Here is a 20645-nt window from a genome sequence, read left to right as displayed (position 1 = left end):
GGAGCAAATTTAGATGCTTTATTACTTCTTGTTACTGCTGTGATTGGATTTGTATCTCAGAAATAGGAACAGGACTGTTTAACCTAATAGTCATCTCTTCTTACACCCTTTTCTTTTTCAGGGCAAAGAGCAGGAGCATACTTTTGTTTTTAGACTGGAGCATCCAAAAGCATGCAAACATTTGTGGAAATGTGCTGTGGAGCATCATGCCTTTTTCCGCCTCCGAGGCCCTGCCCAAAAGAGTTCTCATCGCTCAGGATTTATTCGGCTAGGATCACGATTTAGATACAGGTTAATTTTAATAACAGCTTTCTGTATCTTCTGTTCTTTCATGTAGCTGACCTTCTCTTGTTTTACAGTGTGGAAAATAAAGCATGGAGAAATTAAGTAGTTTGGCAAAGTCACCCGTTTACCAAAATAAAAAAGTGATATTCTTTTTTTTTTAAAGTGATATTCTCCTTGGCTACAATTTCTTGAATAGATGTGGAGTCATAATAATTTTATTATGGATTTTATAACCCTTCTTGAAACTTACTTATATGTTAACCAGCTGTCGGTTTAAATTCATTTAATGACTAGTTTTATGAGTTCTCTGTCCATCTAGTACAACAAAAGGGTATCTTGCTCTGAGTGGGATTAATCTGAATAATATTTGTGGGTTTTTATTAACCTGAAGTCCCATTCTTACGTATTTTTTGTTTGCTTGTCATAGAAATGTTTCAAATTATGTTGCACTATAGCAGATTAGTGGTTTTGACTTTTCAACATGATATGAGTATCAACTAGTGTGAGTTAAAGAATGGGAACTAATGTTGTGGCAAGTCTGTTGTATATAATCATGTAAGAGAGTTTTTATCATACTTTTTTAAAAATAGGGAAACATTTTCTTAGCTGAATTGAAATGGAAATCACAGAAGCAGGATGATAGTTTTTTAAATATTTTTGGAAAATTGTTGTGATAAACATGTTGTAATTAGAAAAAGTAACTGATAGTCTTGTTCTAATTGTTCTCTTTACCCTGAGGAGTGTAGATGGGAGGGCATTTGATAACAGCATGGACGTTCTAGAGTTACTTGCCATGTATGCTTAAGAAGAAATAGCAGTGTAATCTGTTGTGTATCTCACATAAGCCTAACTTACGTATATCTCACATAAGTGAAGGAATGATGAGATAAAAAAGGATTAGTAGTTCCTCCAGGGCAAAGTTCATGTGTGTCTGGTTACTGTAGGCTTCAGGTTTTCCTGTTGACTTACCTTATTTTAGTGGGAAAACCGAGTATCAGACTACGAAAACCAATAAAGCAAGAAGATCAACATCCTTTGAAAGAAGACCCAGCAAACGATATTCTCGACGAACTCTACAAATGAAAGGTGAAGTAAACCCTGTCTCAGAACACTGTTCTTCCTGAAAGTTTGTCATATACTGGTATTGTTCACTGGAAAGGAAATTACCTGAATCTCTCTAGATCTATTCTAGTCAACCCAAGTAGTTCTCAGGCTGAAAAAGTTCTGTAAGCAACACACAAGGGGAAATTGCCTATATTGTTAGCTGAGATTAAACTTTATATTAATTCAGATGTTATTGTGAGATCATATTCAATTTTTGTATTATCTATTTCAGATTTTCTGTAGAGCAACATTTTCTTTCCCTCTTTAACTGACAGATCTCATTCATAATAAAATATTTCTTGATTCTTTTAGGAATTTACAAAAACATTTGCATGTGATAGATACATTTTAAAGAAAAATTATTTCATATTGTACTATATTATTAAGAATTCTGTTAAATATAGTTTTTAAATGTAATCATCAGTATACATCTTACGTACATATTTCCAAACTATTTAAGCTTCACTTATAGAAGAAAACCATGGCTTACCTTGACAAATGAATTAAAATTTGTTTGAGTTCAAATCTGAATTTGTATTCAAATACAGATTGAGTTTTATCTTGCTTTTTTTTCTTTTGGTACCAAGAATCAAAGTCAAGACCTCACACTTGCCATGCCAGCTGTATGCTGCTGAGCTAAATCCCCAGCTTGAGTTTTAATTATGTCCATTGTCCAAAAATAACTGCCATGATCTAATATTTGGCAGTAGTTTTTAAATAATTCATAATTTTGATGTGGCTATAAATTAAATAATATATAGCTATTTGTGGTATTGTGGCTCAAATCCTAGGCCTTGTAACATATAACTATAAATAAAACCATCTTAGTTTGTGTTTAAAACCTAAGTTACCCCTTGCTTTTCACTGGCAATGATTCAGAAGCAGTCAGCTTATACCACAGGGCTTGTAGATAGTTGAGCTTTTAAAAGAAAAGGTATGCACTTAACAAATTGTTTTCAAAATGGAAACAACTGCCATTTTTTACTTTACCAGTGTGAACTCCAGAACACTTCTGTAAGATGAAGGGTTAAAAATCTTTGGCTGGGAAACATGACTTTTATAAAGCAATAAGTCAAGGCTTTACTTTAAGGAATAGTGAAGCAATTCGTCCTGTAAAGTAAGATTAATGTGATGTTATCTTTTTTATTCTATCAGCAAGTACACCAAAACCTGAAGAACTCAGGTGAGTAATGTCTTGAAACTAGTAGTATTTTGGAAATTTATGTAGTTACTGCCATTAAATATTTGTGGAAGACTGATTTTATTGTCAAGCTGTCCCTCAGCATTAGAGGTATAGCGGGGAACAAATATACACACACAGTGCCAGATCAAATTGACAAAAAAAATTAAGCAGTTTAAAGATATAAAGAATGAATGGGAGTGGGTATGGTATGAGAATGACATTTGCTACTGCCAAGTGACTAAGGATTTAAGGATAAATTATAATCCTTACATGTAAGTATCTTGAGGAACAAAGATTGATTTTGCAAGTAAGCAATTTTATTTTTAGGATAAATCCCACTTGGTCGTGGTGTATAATCTTCCCTTAGGTATTGCTAGGTTTGGTTTGCTAGTATTTTGGTCTGAAATTTTTGTGTATGTCTAAGGCTTCAGCAGAATATGTTTATAATTATTCTCTCCTATTCTTTGAGACAAGTTTTAAAGAATTGGTATTAATTATTCCTTCAGTCTGGTAGAATTCACCATCAAAACTATCTGGCTTGGATTTTCTCTTTTGTGAAGTTTTAAAATTTTTAATTGAGTCTCCTATTATAGATCTTTTCAGATACTCATTTTGAATTAGCTTGGGAGTTCATCTTTCTAAAATTTCTCAATCTCATTTATCACTTTTTTGGCAGACCGTATTACTCAGTTTTCCTTTCCAGTACTGTACAACCTCTCATTCTCTTGATTTTACTAATATTTTTGGTGGTCAAGCTAAAGAGTTCTTCCAAATAAAACCAGCTTAGGGCCAGGAATACAGCTCAGTGGCACAAGCACCTGCCTGGAAAGTGCAAAGTCCTGAGTTTGATTCCTGGTACCAAAAAAAAAAGGTCTGGCAGCTCTAGCCCCAGCAAATAGAACCAGCTTTTGGTTTCATTGATTTCCGCCCCCCACCCCCCATTCATTAATGTTCATTCTAATGCTCCTTTCTTCTGTTTGGTTTAGGACTTAGTTAAGATCTTTATTCTGTTGTGTTTTGTTTTGCATTACTGGGGATTGAACCTGGTTCATGGTAGGATAGTACTCTACCACTGAGCTAACACCTCCAGCCTCCTTTTTTTGTTTTTTTTTTGTTTTTTGTTTTTCTCCGGTACCGGGAACCGAACTCACGACCTTGCGCTTGCCAGGCAGGCGCTTTTCCAGCCTCCTTTTTAAAAAAATTTTAGATAGGTCTCACTATGTTGCCTAGGCTGTCTTGCCTTAGCCTCTGGAGTAGCTAGGATTATGGGTGTGTGCTACTACATCCAGCTTTTATTTGCTTTTAACATAATTCAGCTATAAATTTTCTTCTAAAATTACTTAATTATATTCCATATGTTGTGCTTTCATTTTTTTTTTTAATCTCAAATTATTTCTAACTTTTCTTGTTATTTGACAAGACCTATTTTATTTTTATGATGTATTGGTTACTTAGGAATGTGTTAATTTCCATATATTTGTGAATATCTTAATTTTTCTTCTAATTTTATTTCATAGTGGTTAGAGAACAGACTATGTATGATTTTAGTACTTTATATATATTAAGACATGCTTTTAATAGCTGCATTAATTTTAATATTATTGTATATTATTGTACATATAGTATTATAAAGTATATTATATAAGTAAGTGCAATAATATATTATTGTACATGTAGTGTTATAAAGCTTTTCAAAACTGTTATGTAGTAAGGTCTGCGGGAATGTCTGCTAAAGAATTAGATTCAGACCATACCCACAAATCCAGTTTCTTTTAAAATTTATTTGTACTGTTTTGGGTTATGAAATATGGTCAGCCTCACTTGAAATTAATCCTATTTAGTTTTTTTCACTTGGAAAATTATTAAAGCAAGACTCTGACTAGTGATTCACTACAAAAGCATTCTGCTTGTTTTGAACAAAGACTGCTCTCAAGTTTCTTTAGCTGTTAGTAGGCTGTTAAAAATAACAGGGAGAAAGTAAAAGATTCTCTTTATTGGGAAAATTTAATTGTGTAAAATACCAAAATTGTGTGCCTTGCCTGGGTTGTACACTTTTATTTCCTTGCACTTATTTCTGAGATAAAGCTTTTAATAGAAATTGGTGGAGAAATTTCAGAGATACTGTGTATTTTTTAAACATTTTGTTTAATGGATTGTGTCTTGCTTTCCTGAAAAGGAGGCTAGAAAAATATATTACATTTTAAAGCAAGGAAAGAGTACCTAGTGAAGTTGTAGAAATACAAAAAAGGCCTTAAGCCATTATACGATGTTGAAAAGGTAAGACTGATATTGGCACCTCAGTTCACCAACTTAATTTGTTCCACAGGCTTCACTATTGTACATTTTGCAAACAAAAACCAAATTGTTGGTAAACAAAAGCATTTATGAACCAAGGTACCACTGTATTTGCAAAATAAAAGATCGTCTAAGATTTAATCACTTTCCTATTGCTGGAATAAAATACCCAACACTTGCAACTTAAACGAGAAGAGGTTTATTTTAGCTGATGATTCTCAGAGGGTTCAATCTACAGTTGACTGACTCCAAGATAGAGAGGTATAATGGAGGGTAGCTGCTCACCCTGTAGCAGCCAGGAAGCAGAGAGAAGGTAGAAGGTGGGGAGAAAGTGATGCCCTGCAAAGGCACATGCCCAGTGGCACTCTCTTCAGCAAGCCCTCCACCTAACACCTCATTTAGCTATGAACCCATATGACTGATCCCATAATCCAGTCACCTTCCAAAAGCCACACTTCTGAATACATGAAAATTTTGGGGGACACTTTAGATCCCAGTCAAAAATGTTCTGAAGTACACATTTCTGATTAGAAATTGGACATGAAAAATCTCTTAGAATTGAAATTAACTTAAAAGCATTACTAATGCTTTTATGCAGGTTAATAGCAGAAATTGGCTAGCAAAGCAATGGCAACCTTTTTATTTTCCCTTAAGAATAGTCTTTTAGAAAAGAAATGAAGAGGGAGCCCCAACTCTCCTGAAGGTTATCGACGCCAGTTGTAACAGTGCTTGAGAGAACCCGTGCTTGGACTTGCATGCATGTCCTTTAGCTTTTGCCTTGCAGTTCTGCTTGCATGAATGGTTTCACTCCAGTGAACCATAGAAAACAATATTTTTTGAAAGGACACAACAATTTGACGTAAAAAGCGTCTGGATTGTGTACTTTGTAGTTTTAGATTTTTAACTGACTGATGGCAGCAATTTTCCTCATACTGCCATCCTTGCACTGCCATCCTTCTACTGTTTTGTCTTCTTACATTGTTTGACAACTTTCTTGTGAGTCCTGTTCAAAGTATATTAAGAAGTGGTGACGTTGAACCGATAGTCAGCATTTTGGTTACTAACAAGTACTTCTTTTTTGAGAATGGCCCATTCTGGTCTCAAACTTACAGGCTCAAGTGATCCTCCCACCTCTCAGCCTCCTGAGTAGCTGGGACTAGATGTGTACTGCTGTATATGCCTTCTAGTTCTTTTTATACAGACTGAATGAGCAGGAAAGGGAAGAAAAGAAGAAACAAGCAGGGGGTTATAGGAGTAAAAAATGTGATTATTTACATGTGATTATTTAAAAGGGAAAGCTATGACTAGATTAGTAATGAAAAATTCTTTAATAATTTCACACTCCTGAAAGTCAAATAGTATATTTAATTATAAGAAAATAGTGCCTTCTGCAATTCAGCTTACTTTAAAAAAAAATAAACTATGATTTAGGTAACTTACTATAAGCATTTTTTTCTTATGTTATCCTTATTTATCTTTTATTCATCACTTCAACTGAAGTTATTCTCAGATAAAGGAACAGCTTCATAAAACAACAAAGGGGCCACAGAGTAGCACACACTAGTGAGTCTAATTTCTGTAGCAAGCAAGCTGCATGCAGTTTCAGTTATGTTTAGGATCATCATTTCCTTGTATTAGTGTAAGGTATTTTGGGAAGAGCAACACAATAAAAAGGAATTGTGCTGAACATGTATATTTTTCTGGTTATCTTGGCAGTGGATCTACACTGTTTTTCTGTTTTAATGATTTTGTAATGGATTTGAAGGTAAAATTAAAAGTTTTTAAAACTGAATCTTTAAAATTATATAAGTAAACAATTATAAAAAACTTGGTCTTAAATTAGATTGGGGAAAGAGAGATCAGTTAGGTTTTAATAAGATTTTTCAAATTATTTATTGTATATTTTATGACAATCTAGAATAGAGGACCTGGAAGGCTCCAAACATAAATGATAGTAAAAAGGAAGAAATGCTAATTACTCTGACTTGATCAGTGCATCCTGTGTGCATGTGTTGAAATGTCACACTGTATTCATTAATATATGTAATTACTATGTGTTAAAAATTTTTGAAAACAGATTAGTCTCATTCATTTAATCTAATTATCCTGATTAAACAGGATCTGTAAACAGTTTTTCTTGTTTGTTGAGTGGTTGGTTTTATTTATCACTTTTCTTTGTACTTTTGTTAATTATTAATGAATTTAATTCTCTTTAAAAAAAATTCTCTTAAATTTCATGCACATTAAGGAACCTGAGGAGCAGAGAGCAGAGTTAATGGCCCAATTTGAGTTTGACTCCAGACAATAGTAATGCAAGTTCTGGTGACTGCGCCTGTAATTGAAATGTAATTCATAAAAAGTAGTATATAAATGTCTCCACTCCTCATTACCTGGCCTTTTAGTAGGCCTTTTTAATCTTGAGTTCTTTCTTAATTGGTTGGGTTTCATCTTGATGTAGTTTTTGTTTTGCTCTCATCCCCTAAGAAATACTTCTGGATGCTGTGTTCAGATTTCGTGTTTTGAAAGCTTTGCCTTTAGTAGAATGACATCTTAGCAAGGTTATACTCCTGTTGAATATTACTATGAAAAAGTGTGTGCCAAGCTGACACTCCGTTGACCTCCTTAAATGTTCTTGGTGTGCCTTATCCTTGAAGGAGCTTAATAATAAGTATTTCCTGGAGGATAATGAGATACTCAATTAAGTACAGTCTAATCTGTAGATTATTTTCTCACTTTCAAGAAATTTTCTTCTGAAAACTTTTAGTACATTTTTTTTATGTTAATGGTACTTTTATTTCAGAGATACAACTATTGTATTAGAATGTCTGAAGTCCACAGACATTTTTCCGTTATTCTCATGAGGTAATATTTTAGTTCTTGGGCTGAACGTACAGCTCAGCGGCATGACACCACAAGCGTGCGGTCTTAAGCTCAATTCCTGGTACAAAAAAATAAAAAAATTGAGTTCTTATTTTATTGAATTGTTATTTTATTTTCAGCTATTTTATAGTTTGTTTCTGTTTGTTGTATTATATAGATTGAGGGGGTTTAAAGTTTTTTGGAAGGGAGGGCAATTTGGATGGTGGGGCAGAATACAGCCTAAATTCTAAATTTTAAAATGTATTTATAAATCATTTGGAGAGGAAAGTTTACATAGAAATTTCTGACTTTATAATAAAGGCTTTGGGATAATAAAATGCTGAGCTGTTGCTGACAGTGGAAAATATTGAGTGAGTAGGAATATATAAAAGTTACTGGTAAGTTTATGTGGGTCTTTGTGCTGGATATCTTTTAAGGAATTGTTTATGCTTTTTTTTCCTCCTTTGCCGTCTTTGTCTAATGAATAAACAAGATTAATGGTAAATGTCTAAAGCAAAATTAAGTGGTTACTTCGGCAGCACATATACTAAAGCAAAATTAAAATAAATATTTATGGAAATATCAAATGCGTAGTCTATAGAAAAGCAAGTATTTGCCTATAAATGTTTTCTGGGCATCTGACAGTCTTAGTTTTGGATGCTACTGATGGATTTTTTTCTCTGTAACAGAACATTGATGTCTTTGATGCAGTTTTCATTATTGTATGTAGTCTTTAAAATTAAGGCCCTGGAATTTTAGATATAATTCCTTAATAGATTTTCCCCCCATTACAGTGTTCACAACAATGTTTCAACCCAGAATAATGAGTCACAACAGGTAAGATACTATTAAGCTTTGGAAACACTAGAACATTGTAGTTATAGTAAGTAATATTAATTTCATTTTCTTTTCCTCATCTCTTAAGTGGCTCAGTAATATCTAGCTCCTTATTTTAACTACCTTAAGATGTTACAAGTAGAGCAGGTGGTCTATAAAACATTTTCTATCCCTGTAACTCTAGGAAAATTAAGAAAATAGTAATATTCAGTTAAGTCATTATTTCTGTGATGATACGTAAGATTCAAATGTTTATCGCCATATGGACAGGAGTCCATTTTAGTACACTTTGTTGGTGAGATCTTTTCTTTAAGCAAAATAGATAATTTTTATAATTTTTGTCCAAAGGCTTGGGGTGTGAGATCTGCTGTGCCTGTGATTCCTTCCACATCCTCTGGCCCTGTGCTGGTGGAAATAGAGAATCTTCCACGGAGTTCTGGAATGGATCAGCATGACAGGAAATGGTTGGTTAACTTCTTAAAACAAATTATTGCTTGTTTAATTATTTCTAAATTATATGCTATAATCTTGGAATACTTTAAATATGGTTAAAAGCAAATTATTCATATTTGTGAGTTGACAAGCATAATGTTGAGCAGTCACAGAGGTGGGGAAAATAAGGTATGTGCATGAAGGGAGTGCAGTTGTCTAAATGAAGAACATGAGACAGCTGTCTTTGTTTTCATAAGCATGATCTGGGAGTGGTAGATGGTTCTGTGTTGAAAAGACTTCTGTGCTAGCCACTAGAACCCTTTCCCAGATCCATAGAAAAATATGTTTGTTACATGTTTTTGCGTACAACATGTTACAACCTTAGATATGTTTTCTTCATTAAAGACCAAATGTAAAGTCAAAAGGTAAACGTGATTAAAGTCTTATAAAATAAAGCATGAAATATACCATATTTTGGAGATTCAGAGATAATCTGATGGGAACAAAGGTACTTATTTAGCTTTCCAGGGTCTTTTTCTAGATTGATAATAAATACACAAATATGGATACTTTGTGGTTTATTGGTGTTGATCAGTTGAGTTCATCCTTTCCTAAATATATATGGCTTGGGGAGGTGGTGCTGCTTGGGAATTACTTGATTGAGTGGTCATGTTGGGTGTATCATCTATTCAAATTTTATGTCTGTTTATTATTAAGCAAACTTCGATGATTCATAGAATTTTTCTCTTTTTCTCTTGCTCTTAGTTGGTTTAGTACCTGAAATCTAATGAGTTTCTGTGGTGATCTCAAGGTTTTGGTCAGCTTTCTGTGCAACCAGTTCTTCCTTCCTGGTGGTGGGTCAACAGTGGTTGGTGATTATATTTAGTCTTTGCTATGTAATTTTTATTTTTCACTATTACTATTGGCTTAACTAACTGCAGGGTGCTTTGCTGTTTGAGGGGATATTTTTACTTCAGTTCCAAATAACTTCCAATTAAGATCAGGAGGAGTTCACATTTTCTTTTTAAAAATGTTTTTGTTTTTACTTGGTAGTGTGGTGAGGATGCTTTCTGCGCATGGGCACATACCTAGTTTCAAGAATAAGGCCATTAAGTGTCAAATTTTAGTCTTAGAGCCATTTTAAAAAGTTTTAATTCCCTACTGAAAATACGGCTGCAAGGTTTCTTTCCATTGACTCTTACTGGCAAAGAAAAGTAATACTGAGATATCAACAATAAAAAAAAAAATATCTTAATATATGTTTGACTTTTTTTTTTTTTCCTATACCAGAAATTGAACTCACGACATCGCACTTGCCAGGCCGGCGCTGTGCCGCTGAGCTAAATCCCCAGCCCCTATGTTTGTCTTTTAATAAAGAATGAGAATTTGGCTAGTTCGCATCTTTTATCCTGTCATTAAATCTTTGAGTTTTTCCACCTTAGTAGGTACATATTTAAATCTCTTTGATTTGTTAGGCACTACCCAGTTCTTTTGTTGCATCCTCTAGAAAGTGAATGTGTGTATTGAGTCTGATTGATTTTCAAGAAAAATGAAAGATTTGGAACTGTGTGTCCTCCTTTTATGTGGTTGTGCTGAGAACTCCTTTTCTGAAATGGAGTAAAGTGATGATCCCTAAAATCTAATGAGCCTCAGTGTGTGTTAACAGGGCATGGAACTGAATATGGCTATGACATGTCTTAGAGCTAATGGATTCTCTGGCCTTATTTAAAATACATTCTGCATTTAATTGTGTCTCTGCATGCTTTGACTTAAAAGAATGTGGAACATTCCTCTTTTAGAAAGTGTTAAATTAATAAAGTTTCAAAGTGCTCCCTAGGTTTGAACACCGGGGCAGAATAATGGACCGTCTTATTTCTTGCAGACAATTTATAGCCAGTTTAATCTAAAACTACCCCCTGTTGAAGTTTTAAATGGTATCATTAATTCGGCGGGTGAGTTTATCTATCAGTAACTGAAAATTTATCACATTTATGAGGAAACATTTCATGTAATTTAAATATACAAATTGTTTACAAGCAACCAGAAAAGAAAACTGAATGTTTAGAAAATCTTTCATTTATAAGGGAGAACATAAGCCTAATCTTCTAAATTTTTAGACTTAAATTGAGGATCATGATTTTTGTGTCTAATAAAATAATTTTATTTGAAGGAAAGATTTTATTGTTTCAAAAGAAGTCTTTCACATTTGTTGTGAAAAATTCTTTTCAGTTTTCCTGAAGAAAAAAGTTAAAGACTGATATTTTGGTTGAGTTAGAAAAAATAATGCTATTTTAAAGTATTTTTAGAGATATTTTATATTTGGAATGATTTTTCTCTTTGTAGATCTTTGAAATAATCTGCTTCCCTTTTGCCATATTGTGAAATTTCAGTTTGCTGAACCGTGGCAAATTTTCTATTGGAGGACTGATCACATCTAACCCATACCTAACTATGTCTACATGTTTCAATCTTCTAGTTCTGTAGCATTGCAATAAAAGGTACCTAATATACTTACTAAATTGGTTCTTGGAGAGGTCTTAAAATTTCATCATAGTATCTGTACCTGTTGTATTTCATTTTGACATCCTCTGAACTTTGGCTGAAAGGTACAGTGATTCTCTGTTGTTAATTGGGAACACTGATATAAAATTGCATGGCTTCTGATGTGTTTTTTAATGTTCTTAATTGTTTACTGGATTTCAATGTTATGAAATCTCTTAATTTAGGGGGATAATTTTCACAGTTGCCCTTCTCTACGTATGCCTTTGTCCTTGTGTAGGCTTTACCTTTTCAAATACTTGAATAAGTAGATTGTGAATTTTTGTTTTTCCTTTCTTCTGTCTTTTTCTTTATCTTTCTTTCTTCTTGTTTCTTTCTTTCTTTCCTTCCTTCCTTCCTTCCTGCCTTCCTGCCTTCGTTCTTTTTTTTAGAGACAGGGTCTTGCTATGCCTTAAACTCACTGTGTAGCTCAGACTATCCTCCAGCTTGGAGCTGGCCTCCTCCTTACTCAGCCTCTGAGAACTGGAATTAACAAGGTATACCACTACATCCTCGCATTGAATATTTTTTTTTTTCCATTGGAACCCAAACATTTCTACCTTTGGTTTTTTTTGTTTTGTTTTGTTTCATTTTTTGAGCAATATCAGGGACAGATACAGGATGTCTTTCTGTCTGTGAGATTTCCTCCTTAATTAATTTAGCTAATTCTGACTGCTCACACAAATTGATACTTTTCCATTCTATGTAATTGTGTGGATTTCTGCCCTTTGTTGTTCTTGAATATTGTCGCATGGAGTAGATGTTGGTAGCTGCTCAGAGGAATGGTGCATGCTAATCGCATTGCTTTTTCCTTACTACCTCTCACATCTGTTTTCTCCTGTTCCTGTTCACTAACTCTGCTCCCTTCCCACTCCCCAACCATCCAGGCTCTCTGCTGCCAGTGACTGCTGCCAACATGGTGGAAACCAGTGGAATACAAGGGCCCTGCCCCCACCCCAGACCGCACATAGAAACTACCCAGACTGTGTCCATGAGCACAATGTGAAGAATGCAGGAGTCCGTCATGGTGCTCATTTTACTGGCCCCTCAGCCATGACTGAGATATGAGTGTTAAGCCTTTTAGGCCTTGGGACACTTGTCATCCAAGTCATTGGTATACATTATCTGATGTTTATAAAAGATTGATTACATTAGGAGGTTGGGAGATTTTATTTTATGCTGAGTCACTAGTTTTATAGTGCTATTTCTGATTGAATTCTTCTGTGGAAAGGAAGAGGATCTTAAGAAGCTGTATGCCATCACTGAATGACAGGTGTTACCGTGTTGGAAAGTATGTGTATGCTACTGTGACTTTGGAGAGGGTTTTCATGATTTTAGCCTGTTAATAAAATGACTCAGAATATCTGCCAGGAAGTTTGTGTTTGGCTGCCAATTGTCACCTTACCACATCCTATGCACGTACGTTGAGATTTAGAGAATCTTAGTGTTAAAAGCACATCCAAAAGGAAGTATGGTCAGTCATGATGTAGCAGCTGTTTAGAGTATTTTTATAATACTCTTCTTATATACTGTTTTAATTTCTTAAAATGGCTAATTCCTTAATTTTAGTTAAGGACCTCGTATTTTAATAAAAATTTTAATATACTTTACTTTTTAATAAGCACAAGTATTTTAAATTACCAGTTTAGAAATCAAATTAATGGGGTGAGCCATGCAGAGAGATAAATCTGCTTGGTTACTTTGAATGATCAACCAATAGTTAACTGAATGGTTGGTTACATCATTACTGAATGGTTATACAAAATAGAAAATATATTAACTTTTTGGTAAACTTTATTGTCTTTTCTCTTTCGTACACTTAACAAAATGATTACCCAGGTTTTCAACAACCTTGTAACCTGGTCTTGAACAACTTTTAAAATAAAATTCTAACAAAAAAATGGTTTTTAGATCAACTGGATATGTATTACTAACTTTGGTCCACTTTGAACTTCGGCATGTAATTAGTCAAGGTTTTCGTTTGACTTAAAGAGAAAAATTAACGGGAAATATATATTTCTGATGGGATAAGAAGTCATGTAAGGGAAATATTTCTTCTACCGTTTTATCAAATTTTAGGAAAACTTTAAAACTTTGTAAATAGAAATTCATGATGTTTTATAGTCTGAGGATTCATACTGTTTCAAGGTAACGAAGCTTCATTATTAATAGCCTAACCTATTTAGTCCATCCTGCTTACTATAGAGGTCAGTTTTATCCCACAAATCCTTTCTGTGAGGTAATAAAGACTTCAAGGGCTTTAATATTGGGCTATTGGTTGCAAATACTATTATAGCTTGTCAATAGAAGATATAAATAAGCAGAACTAAATAACATTTACAGCATGATATGTGTAGACAGGTTTTAGTCTGTGACTTTGCCATGTATATAAGGGGATAAATGCTCAAACTTTTTCACATACTTCTAGATATGAATGGATACATGTCTTAAATAGCTCAACTCCTGACTGTTAAACCTAAAATTATTTGCTATGCTTAAAAATATCCACTAGTGACTCTCACAGTAGTTTGAGAATTTACATAGCTCAATTTATTGTTACTAAATATTGTTTGTGATTTTATTTCTTAAAAGAATTTGTATCATAACATTTTAATCTCAAAATCCCTGGTTTGTGCCATTCAGAAAAGATTTTATGGGCTAGGGATGTGGCTCAGTGCTAGAGCTCTTGCCTTGCATGTGCAAACCCTGGGTTTGATCCCTAGCACCATACCAAAAAAAAAAATTTTTATGATTGTGAATATTACTGCATCTGGCAGGGGAGGGGATGTCTTTGAATGGTGGGCTATGAGTCCTCCGTAATGACCCTGCATATCTCTTTGGGTCCTTGCGCTCACTCTAGCGAAGAATGAAGAAATGGGGGAGTCAAGACTGATACAATGCAGAGTGAAAGTTGATTTAAAGTATGGAAAAATGCAGAGGAAGCAGAAGAGGAGTTGTCTTAACAGCAGAGTGGTGCTGCAAGATCTGGAGTACTTACAGGGACAGATTATTTTGTTGACTGGTGTGGGTCAAGCTAATCATGGTCTTAGCCTTTGTTTCTGGTAAGGGGACAAGGTCAGCATATAGTCAATGTAACACTTTCATAAAGGATACAATAGGGTGCATTTTTTTCAAGCAGGGAGTAACAGACAGATAAGCATGTGATGATTTTACAATGTTACTTCATCCAGATTTTGTCCTGTGGTTTTATGTTTCTCTAATCTGCCCCTACAAATATGATTAAACGCCCTGGTATTTTAACAATAAAACCAAAGGGGCATAATGAGTGACAAATCTTTCCCGGTCTTTTAGAAAGTTCCATGGCTTGACTTTCGCTCACATTAATCTTGAGATCTGAAGTCAGAAACTGATACAAAGCCTTGTATGTATCTTAGCAGAATCTTAACTTTAGAAGCGTGGAAGGATTATAACTGAAGAATAAGATCTTCATTTTATATTGAAGTAACAGTGGTATAAATAGTGGCTGTACTTCAAATTTGAATCTATTACTAAGTGATAAAAAAATCATACCATGGTTTCTCTTTTCTTAAAAGCATTGTTATAGAATGATGTGTTTGTAAATTCCTTTTGAGTGAAACAGTTGGAGCAGAGAAAAGCAGCAAAGAAGGTAGGGCAAGTACAAGGATAAGGCTGAATGGTAGTGGAATAAAATTTGTTTTGTATATTTTCCCATATGCTGTAGGATTTCATGTCAGTGGTTGAGCATTGCTCGCCCAAACATCTAAAATCTTAAGTGTTCCAAATGAAACTTTTTGAGGGCAGAGATGACCCTATAAGTAGAAACTTCCTCACCAGACCTCATGTGACAGGTTGTAGTCAAAAAGGCAGGTGCTCTAAAAATACACTATTGTATAAAATGACCTATAGGCTATGTGCATAAGGTGTATATGAAACAAATTACTTTCATTTTTAGCTTTTGGTGCCTTCCCCAAGGTGTCTCATTTATACACAGATATTTCCAAAACATAAAACACTTCTATTCTGAAATATTTTAGATAAGGTGTTTTAAAAATGGCTATACATGTTTCTGGAGCCATAAGGAATTTACAACCTTGTCATTAACCTGCCTCTACTCTGCACTTTATTTGTTTTTTTTGTTTTTGTTTTTTTTTTTGGTTTTTCTCCGGTACCGAGAACCGAACTCACGACCTTGCGCTTGCCAGGCAGGCGCTTTGCCGCTGAGCTAAATCCCCAGCCCCTACTCTACACTTTATTATGCCCAAAGGGTCAGTGATCATAAATTCTAGATTAGAGAAGTAATACCCTCCAGGATCACATGCTGGTGTGCTAATTAGTGCTTTGCCTAGTTTTATGCAACAATTTTAACACCTTGCATTAGGTTCATTATGTTTTGATTGTGTTCGTATAGACAGGAAAACCTAAAGAAGCATAGTAAAGCTAGGGACCTTCACACATGAAAATAAATGAGCTCTTAATTAAGATCATCATTTCTTTTTGTGGTAAAAACATTTCACAGGTGTTTACCTATCTCAGTATAATGTAACTTGTCAGATTTTTATATGATAATCATAGATAACTTTAGTCACTTAGGAGTCCAATTATATAAATAGAAATACACACTGCCCAAGTGACATTCAGGGTAAACTGTTAAGTGGCTACATGAATTTACAGAGGAAAACAGGAACTTCATTTGTTCTACATGTGAAGTATTCAATTTTTAAAAGCATCTTATATATAAATATTCTAATATTGCATTATTAACAGTTTAATTCACATCATCATTTTCTTGGAAGGAGGTTTAAAGTTTTAGTCCCCTTCCCACATTTATTATGTGTAATACTTGCGTAGATCTTTATTATTAAAATGGTCCAGATGTAAAATGCTCTGTGTAAACAGCAATTTATAACAGAGAAGTGTCTTCTGAATGGAGGATGGAGACATCTCGTGTCATACCACAAAACAGTTAAGTGAGCCTTCCCTAATTGTAATAGTTTCTCCCATTTACAAAACTATGTATTAGCTGTTCTAAAAATGATTTTTGTTAGCCTTACTGTGTAACTTTTGTTATAAAGTGCCCTGATACCATGATTGCATCATTTCATTTTGCCAAAACAGTAAGTTGTGTGTGTGAGGTACAGAGTGGAGAGCATGGCATCTTTGGATTTCAGAAGGAAGAAAAGTGTTGTGGAGACAACTGGCTTCACAGAGAATATTAATCCTTCAGCTTTGGTCTATTTTACCTTCCTTATATTTTCAAATGCAAACTCAAAAAGTTGTGAGATGGTTGTCTACTATTAGTGCAGCACTCTCTGATGGTGAAAGTAGTAGTTAAATTTGAACCATGGCACTTTAACTGTTTTGATTGGACAAATTTTTTTATTTCTAAACCATAGTTTTTTGCTTCAGCAAGTGCTTATTTTGTGTTTGCCACTGAATATTGGGTTTGAAAATAATAACAAGTTGCATTAATTTCTTTTTGAACCTTAGGTATTGGGGCTTATATATTGCTTTGCAAAAACAGAATCTTGTGCCAGTAACACTCTTTCCCACCACATACTTCCTGTGTTGTAATGTAAATTATATCTTGCTTCAGAATTCTTGCGAGTGTTGCATGTGAGTTGCTTTTACATAAGGGCTTGAATTTGAAACATTAACATTAGTGGCATAGAAGTCAGAGTGAGAAGCACGTCCCTTTCAGTGTAAAATACATTAACTTCATTTCTTTAATCAATTCTTGTTCATTGCTAATGTAGTAATAATACACTTTAGCTCCTTGGAACTTACTGGGGTGAGTGAGGTAGGGCATAGCCTTCCTAAAGAATTAGTAGAGGTCAGAAAATTTTTTAAAGAAATTGATGAAAGGGGGAAAAAACTTCTGTGGCTTTTTCTGATATATATTGTACTGAAGTAGAAAAACAAGTATTCCTGGCATTCCTGAGGGAATTGTTCTCACAAAATTTTTAAAAATTAATTGCCAAAACCTCTACAAGCAATGGTGGCCTCAGCTTTAGGTGGTGGTACTTTCGCAGTTGGTTCTTGGTGGCTGGCCAACATTGCGTTTATGTTGGCATGGAAAAGAGTTGTCTGACTGGGAGAGCAGCTTTCTACAAGGGTTGTGATTGAAGATTCCCCGAATGCTGCTACCTCCTCTTAAAAGCAGGTTCAGCAGTTGAAATTCTTATTTTTTGTTGTCATTGTTGTTGAAGGAAATTTTGTTTTGTTTTTCACTAATTTTAATAAGGGAGAATTGAGGTATACCAGTGTATGGTTAGGATTTGTAAAAATGTACATATTATTTCTTACAGCCCTTGTGTGCAGATGTACTTCATAATCATTATATTTAAGGAGTGGAGTAAAAGCAAAGAATTAAAAATAAGAGATAATAATGGAAATTGATTGCAGACTTGATTTATCTCGTGGAACTAGTACAATAGGATTGAGAAGTTGTGGAAAACATCCCCTATGTAAAATGTCACTAGACATGTACCATTACACAGAAGAGGTTCTTAAAGCTGTGTTTGTAACCCAGCCATTAGTTTCAGGTATTACATACTCGATTATAAGCTCCTGTCTAGAAGTTTGGAAATAAGACCTCGGTTTAACCAGCTTACATTAATTCTTTCTGGGGATACCATCAGCAAAACCCTTGGAAGTATTTAGAAAGACCTAGGAATATTTGGGTATTAGAATATTCAGGTTGTCATTTTGGAACTTTACAAGTCGCCCTGTTGGACCAATAATGGTAAAAAGTATTTTACTGAATTAGAAAGGCACTGAATTACAGTATCAGCTTGAGGAGTCTGGATTTGGTAAGGTTCTGTGGAGAACTTAAACTTTTAATGAAAGATTTGAGTAGTCTGTTTTTAAATTTACCTTATTATTTGTTAAACACCTATCAGAGTACCTCTTTGGTTCTTGTTTTATATATATATAATTTTTTTTTTTTTTTTACACATACTTACAATGACTCAAATTTCTTGGCCTTCCCCTTTTCACATCTGGTTAAATCCCACTCACTACTGTGCATGTTGATGGTGAAAGACAAAGAACCTTACTGAATGGTCTTTAAGCATTGACCATGAAGCTTGAGGGGCCTAAAATGCTATTACATTTTCTTTACTCATTCTCCCACTGTGCTGGGTAGTAGTCCTCCTTTTTCTAGTCTCTTCCTCATGTCTCACTTTTTACTTTCAGCTAGTGGATGACTTTGCTTCTTATTTTATTGAGAAAAGTTAGAGGAGAACTTCTGTTCTGTCCTACCATTTTATCAGTGAATGTATCTGCATTTGGATGTATATCTTTTTCCCTGGGTGAACCAACTGCCTGTTGTCTGGTCCATTACTTCTCCTTTATTCAAGAAAACCATTTGAACAGTTTTCTGTTCTCTTCCGTATCATCAGTTTTTCCTAGCTACTAAAATCTTACCCGCACAAAACATCTTATACCTTACATCATTTAAAAAGAAACTCTTGAAACTACCTACTCCTCTGCCTATTCCCTCATTTATTTCAGTGACAGCTAAACTCTTGAAAGGTTTGTCTATATTCATTATTGTACTCACTATCTCCTTTCTTTTACTCTTTTAAACCTGTTCGAATCAGACTTTGTCTCTGACACAAGGACTGGGTATGATTCTGTAGGTTGCATTGTTCACATATTTTTGACAATGGCTTTCCAGCAGATGGCACTAAGTATCTTATTCTAATAAGATAATTATATTATATTACAGCTTTACAATATGTGCAAGTAAAGTGTCTTAAGGAGGTACATTGTTTAAATCTGTACAAAGACTCTGCATAGACTAGTGGTGTTATGCTGCCTCTTCACTGGAGTAGCTTTTGTTAGACATATGACCTGTATTTCTCATCCTGTAATCAGTTTTCAGTGAGTTTTTTGGCATTCACAACAGTTGCTCACTTCCTTCTTGATGAGACACTTGCCTCACTTAGCTTAGGGACAGTACTCTTTTGTTGTACTTGAACTTCTTTAGCTATCATTTTTAGTTCCCTTTGCTAGTTACTCTCTTCCCTAAACCTAGGACTTTTTCTGTAACATACCATTCTCTTTGTAATATCATGTAGTGTTAGAATTTTAACTGCCCTGTTTTGAAATCATGTTATTTTTAACAGAACTGTTGCAAGGACAGTACTGTCAGCTCCCAAATACGCCATTCTAATGTTACTCTTAATGTCCCACCTAACAATGGTATATTATAAAAACTAAAATTCTGATTATTTTTCTGTCTCTGAGTATGCCAGGGTGTGCTTGACATTCATTCAGTCAAATATGTATGGAGTGCGTGTTCTGGCTTATGATGAGACAAGAGTAACAAGAGTAACATCTCCTTTGATGCAGCTTCAATCTATTGAAAAACATAAAGATGACAGATTTGTAAACATAGCATATGTAAGATGACATGGAGTGAGGGCAAGGGAGATAAGGAATGCCAAAAACATTGGTGCATTACATGGTTATTTTACAGAATAATCAGGAAAGACTTTTTTGACAAGAAACGAAGATTTTAGAATGAACAGTATTAGAGATCCAATGGCAAAATAGCATTCAGGCAGCATTGAAAGTACTGACTGTTGTAGAGGTCATGTACACTTGAGGAAGAAGCATGGATGAGTCTTTGGAGGCAAATGAGCAAGGTCACCCTGGTAGAAGATAAGGAATGGGAAAAATTATGTTGTCAGTGTGAGGATTTGGGGTTTTAGTTTGAGATGATGGTACCAGAAGGTGTGAACAGAGGAATGTCCCCTGCCCCAATATATCAAGAATCTGCCACTTACCTGACACAAGTGTAAATCGTTAGGCAAGCAAGGCCCTAGAAGACTGGAAGAGGTTGAAATTAAGGGAATTTCCTGATACTTGCATCAGTTTTCCAGTGGTACAAAGAATCAGAAACATTGGATAGCCAACTCGTTACAGGCTGAGTGGTCTATAATGAAAGAAATTTGAGGAAGAATGATGCATTTCATTTGAGTATAAAACTCATAGGGAGATGTAATAATGTGATAGTGGACACTTGAGTACTTCGGTGCTGGAGGTATAAGATAAATATTTGTTCCAATAAAGTATTTAATGCTTAGCTCTGTAAAGTAGACTGGCATAGAAATTAAGGCACAGA

At 34.5% G+C, this 20645-nt stretch overlaps 1 protein-coding gene across 3 annotated transcripts in view; it reads left to right on the top strand.

The window, feature by feature from the left end:
* The window catches only part of Epb41l5 (erythrocyte membrane protein band 4.1 like 5), a 141793-nt gene that overhangs the window by 47408 nt on the left and 73740 nt on the right, over positions 1-20645 (top strand). For 2 of the 3 annotated variants that reach the window (XM_005397658.2, XM_005397654.2), the window contains exons 12-16: positions 122-291; positions 1265-1371; positions 2545-2572; positions 8521-8563; positions 8912-9027. In XM_005397658.2, coding sequence (XP_005397715.1) covers positions 122-291; positions 1265-1371; positions 2545-2572; positions 8521-8563; positions 8912-9027 — 464 coding nt within the window. Of the gene's footprint in view, positions 1-121; positions 292-1264; positions 1372-2544; positions 2573-8520; positions 8564-8911; positions 9028-12420; positions 16601-20645 lie in introns of those variants that run through there. The other variant, XM_005397659.2, reaches the window with a different exon arrangement.

The sequence above is a fragment of the Chinchilla lanigera genome, unplaced genomic scaffold (assembly GCF_000276665.1).
Source record: "Chinchilla lanigera isolate Chin_1 unplaced genomic scaffold, ChiLan1.0 scaffold00058, whole genome shotgun sequence".
NCBI classification, from domain to species: Eukaryota; Metazoa; Chordata; class Mammalia; order Rodentia; family Chinchillidae; genus Chinchilla; species Chinchilla lanigera.
Note: the sequence above shows the minus strand (reverse complement) of the source record. Positions and strands in the feature narration are given on the sequence as shown.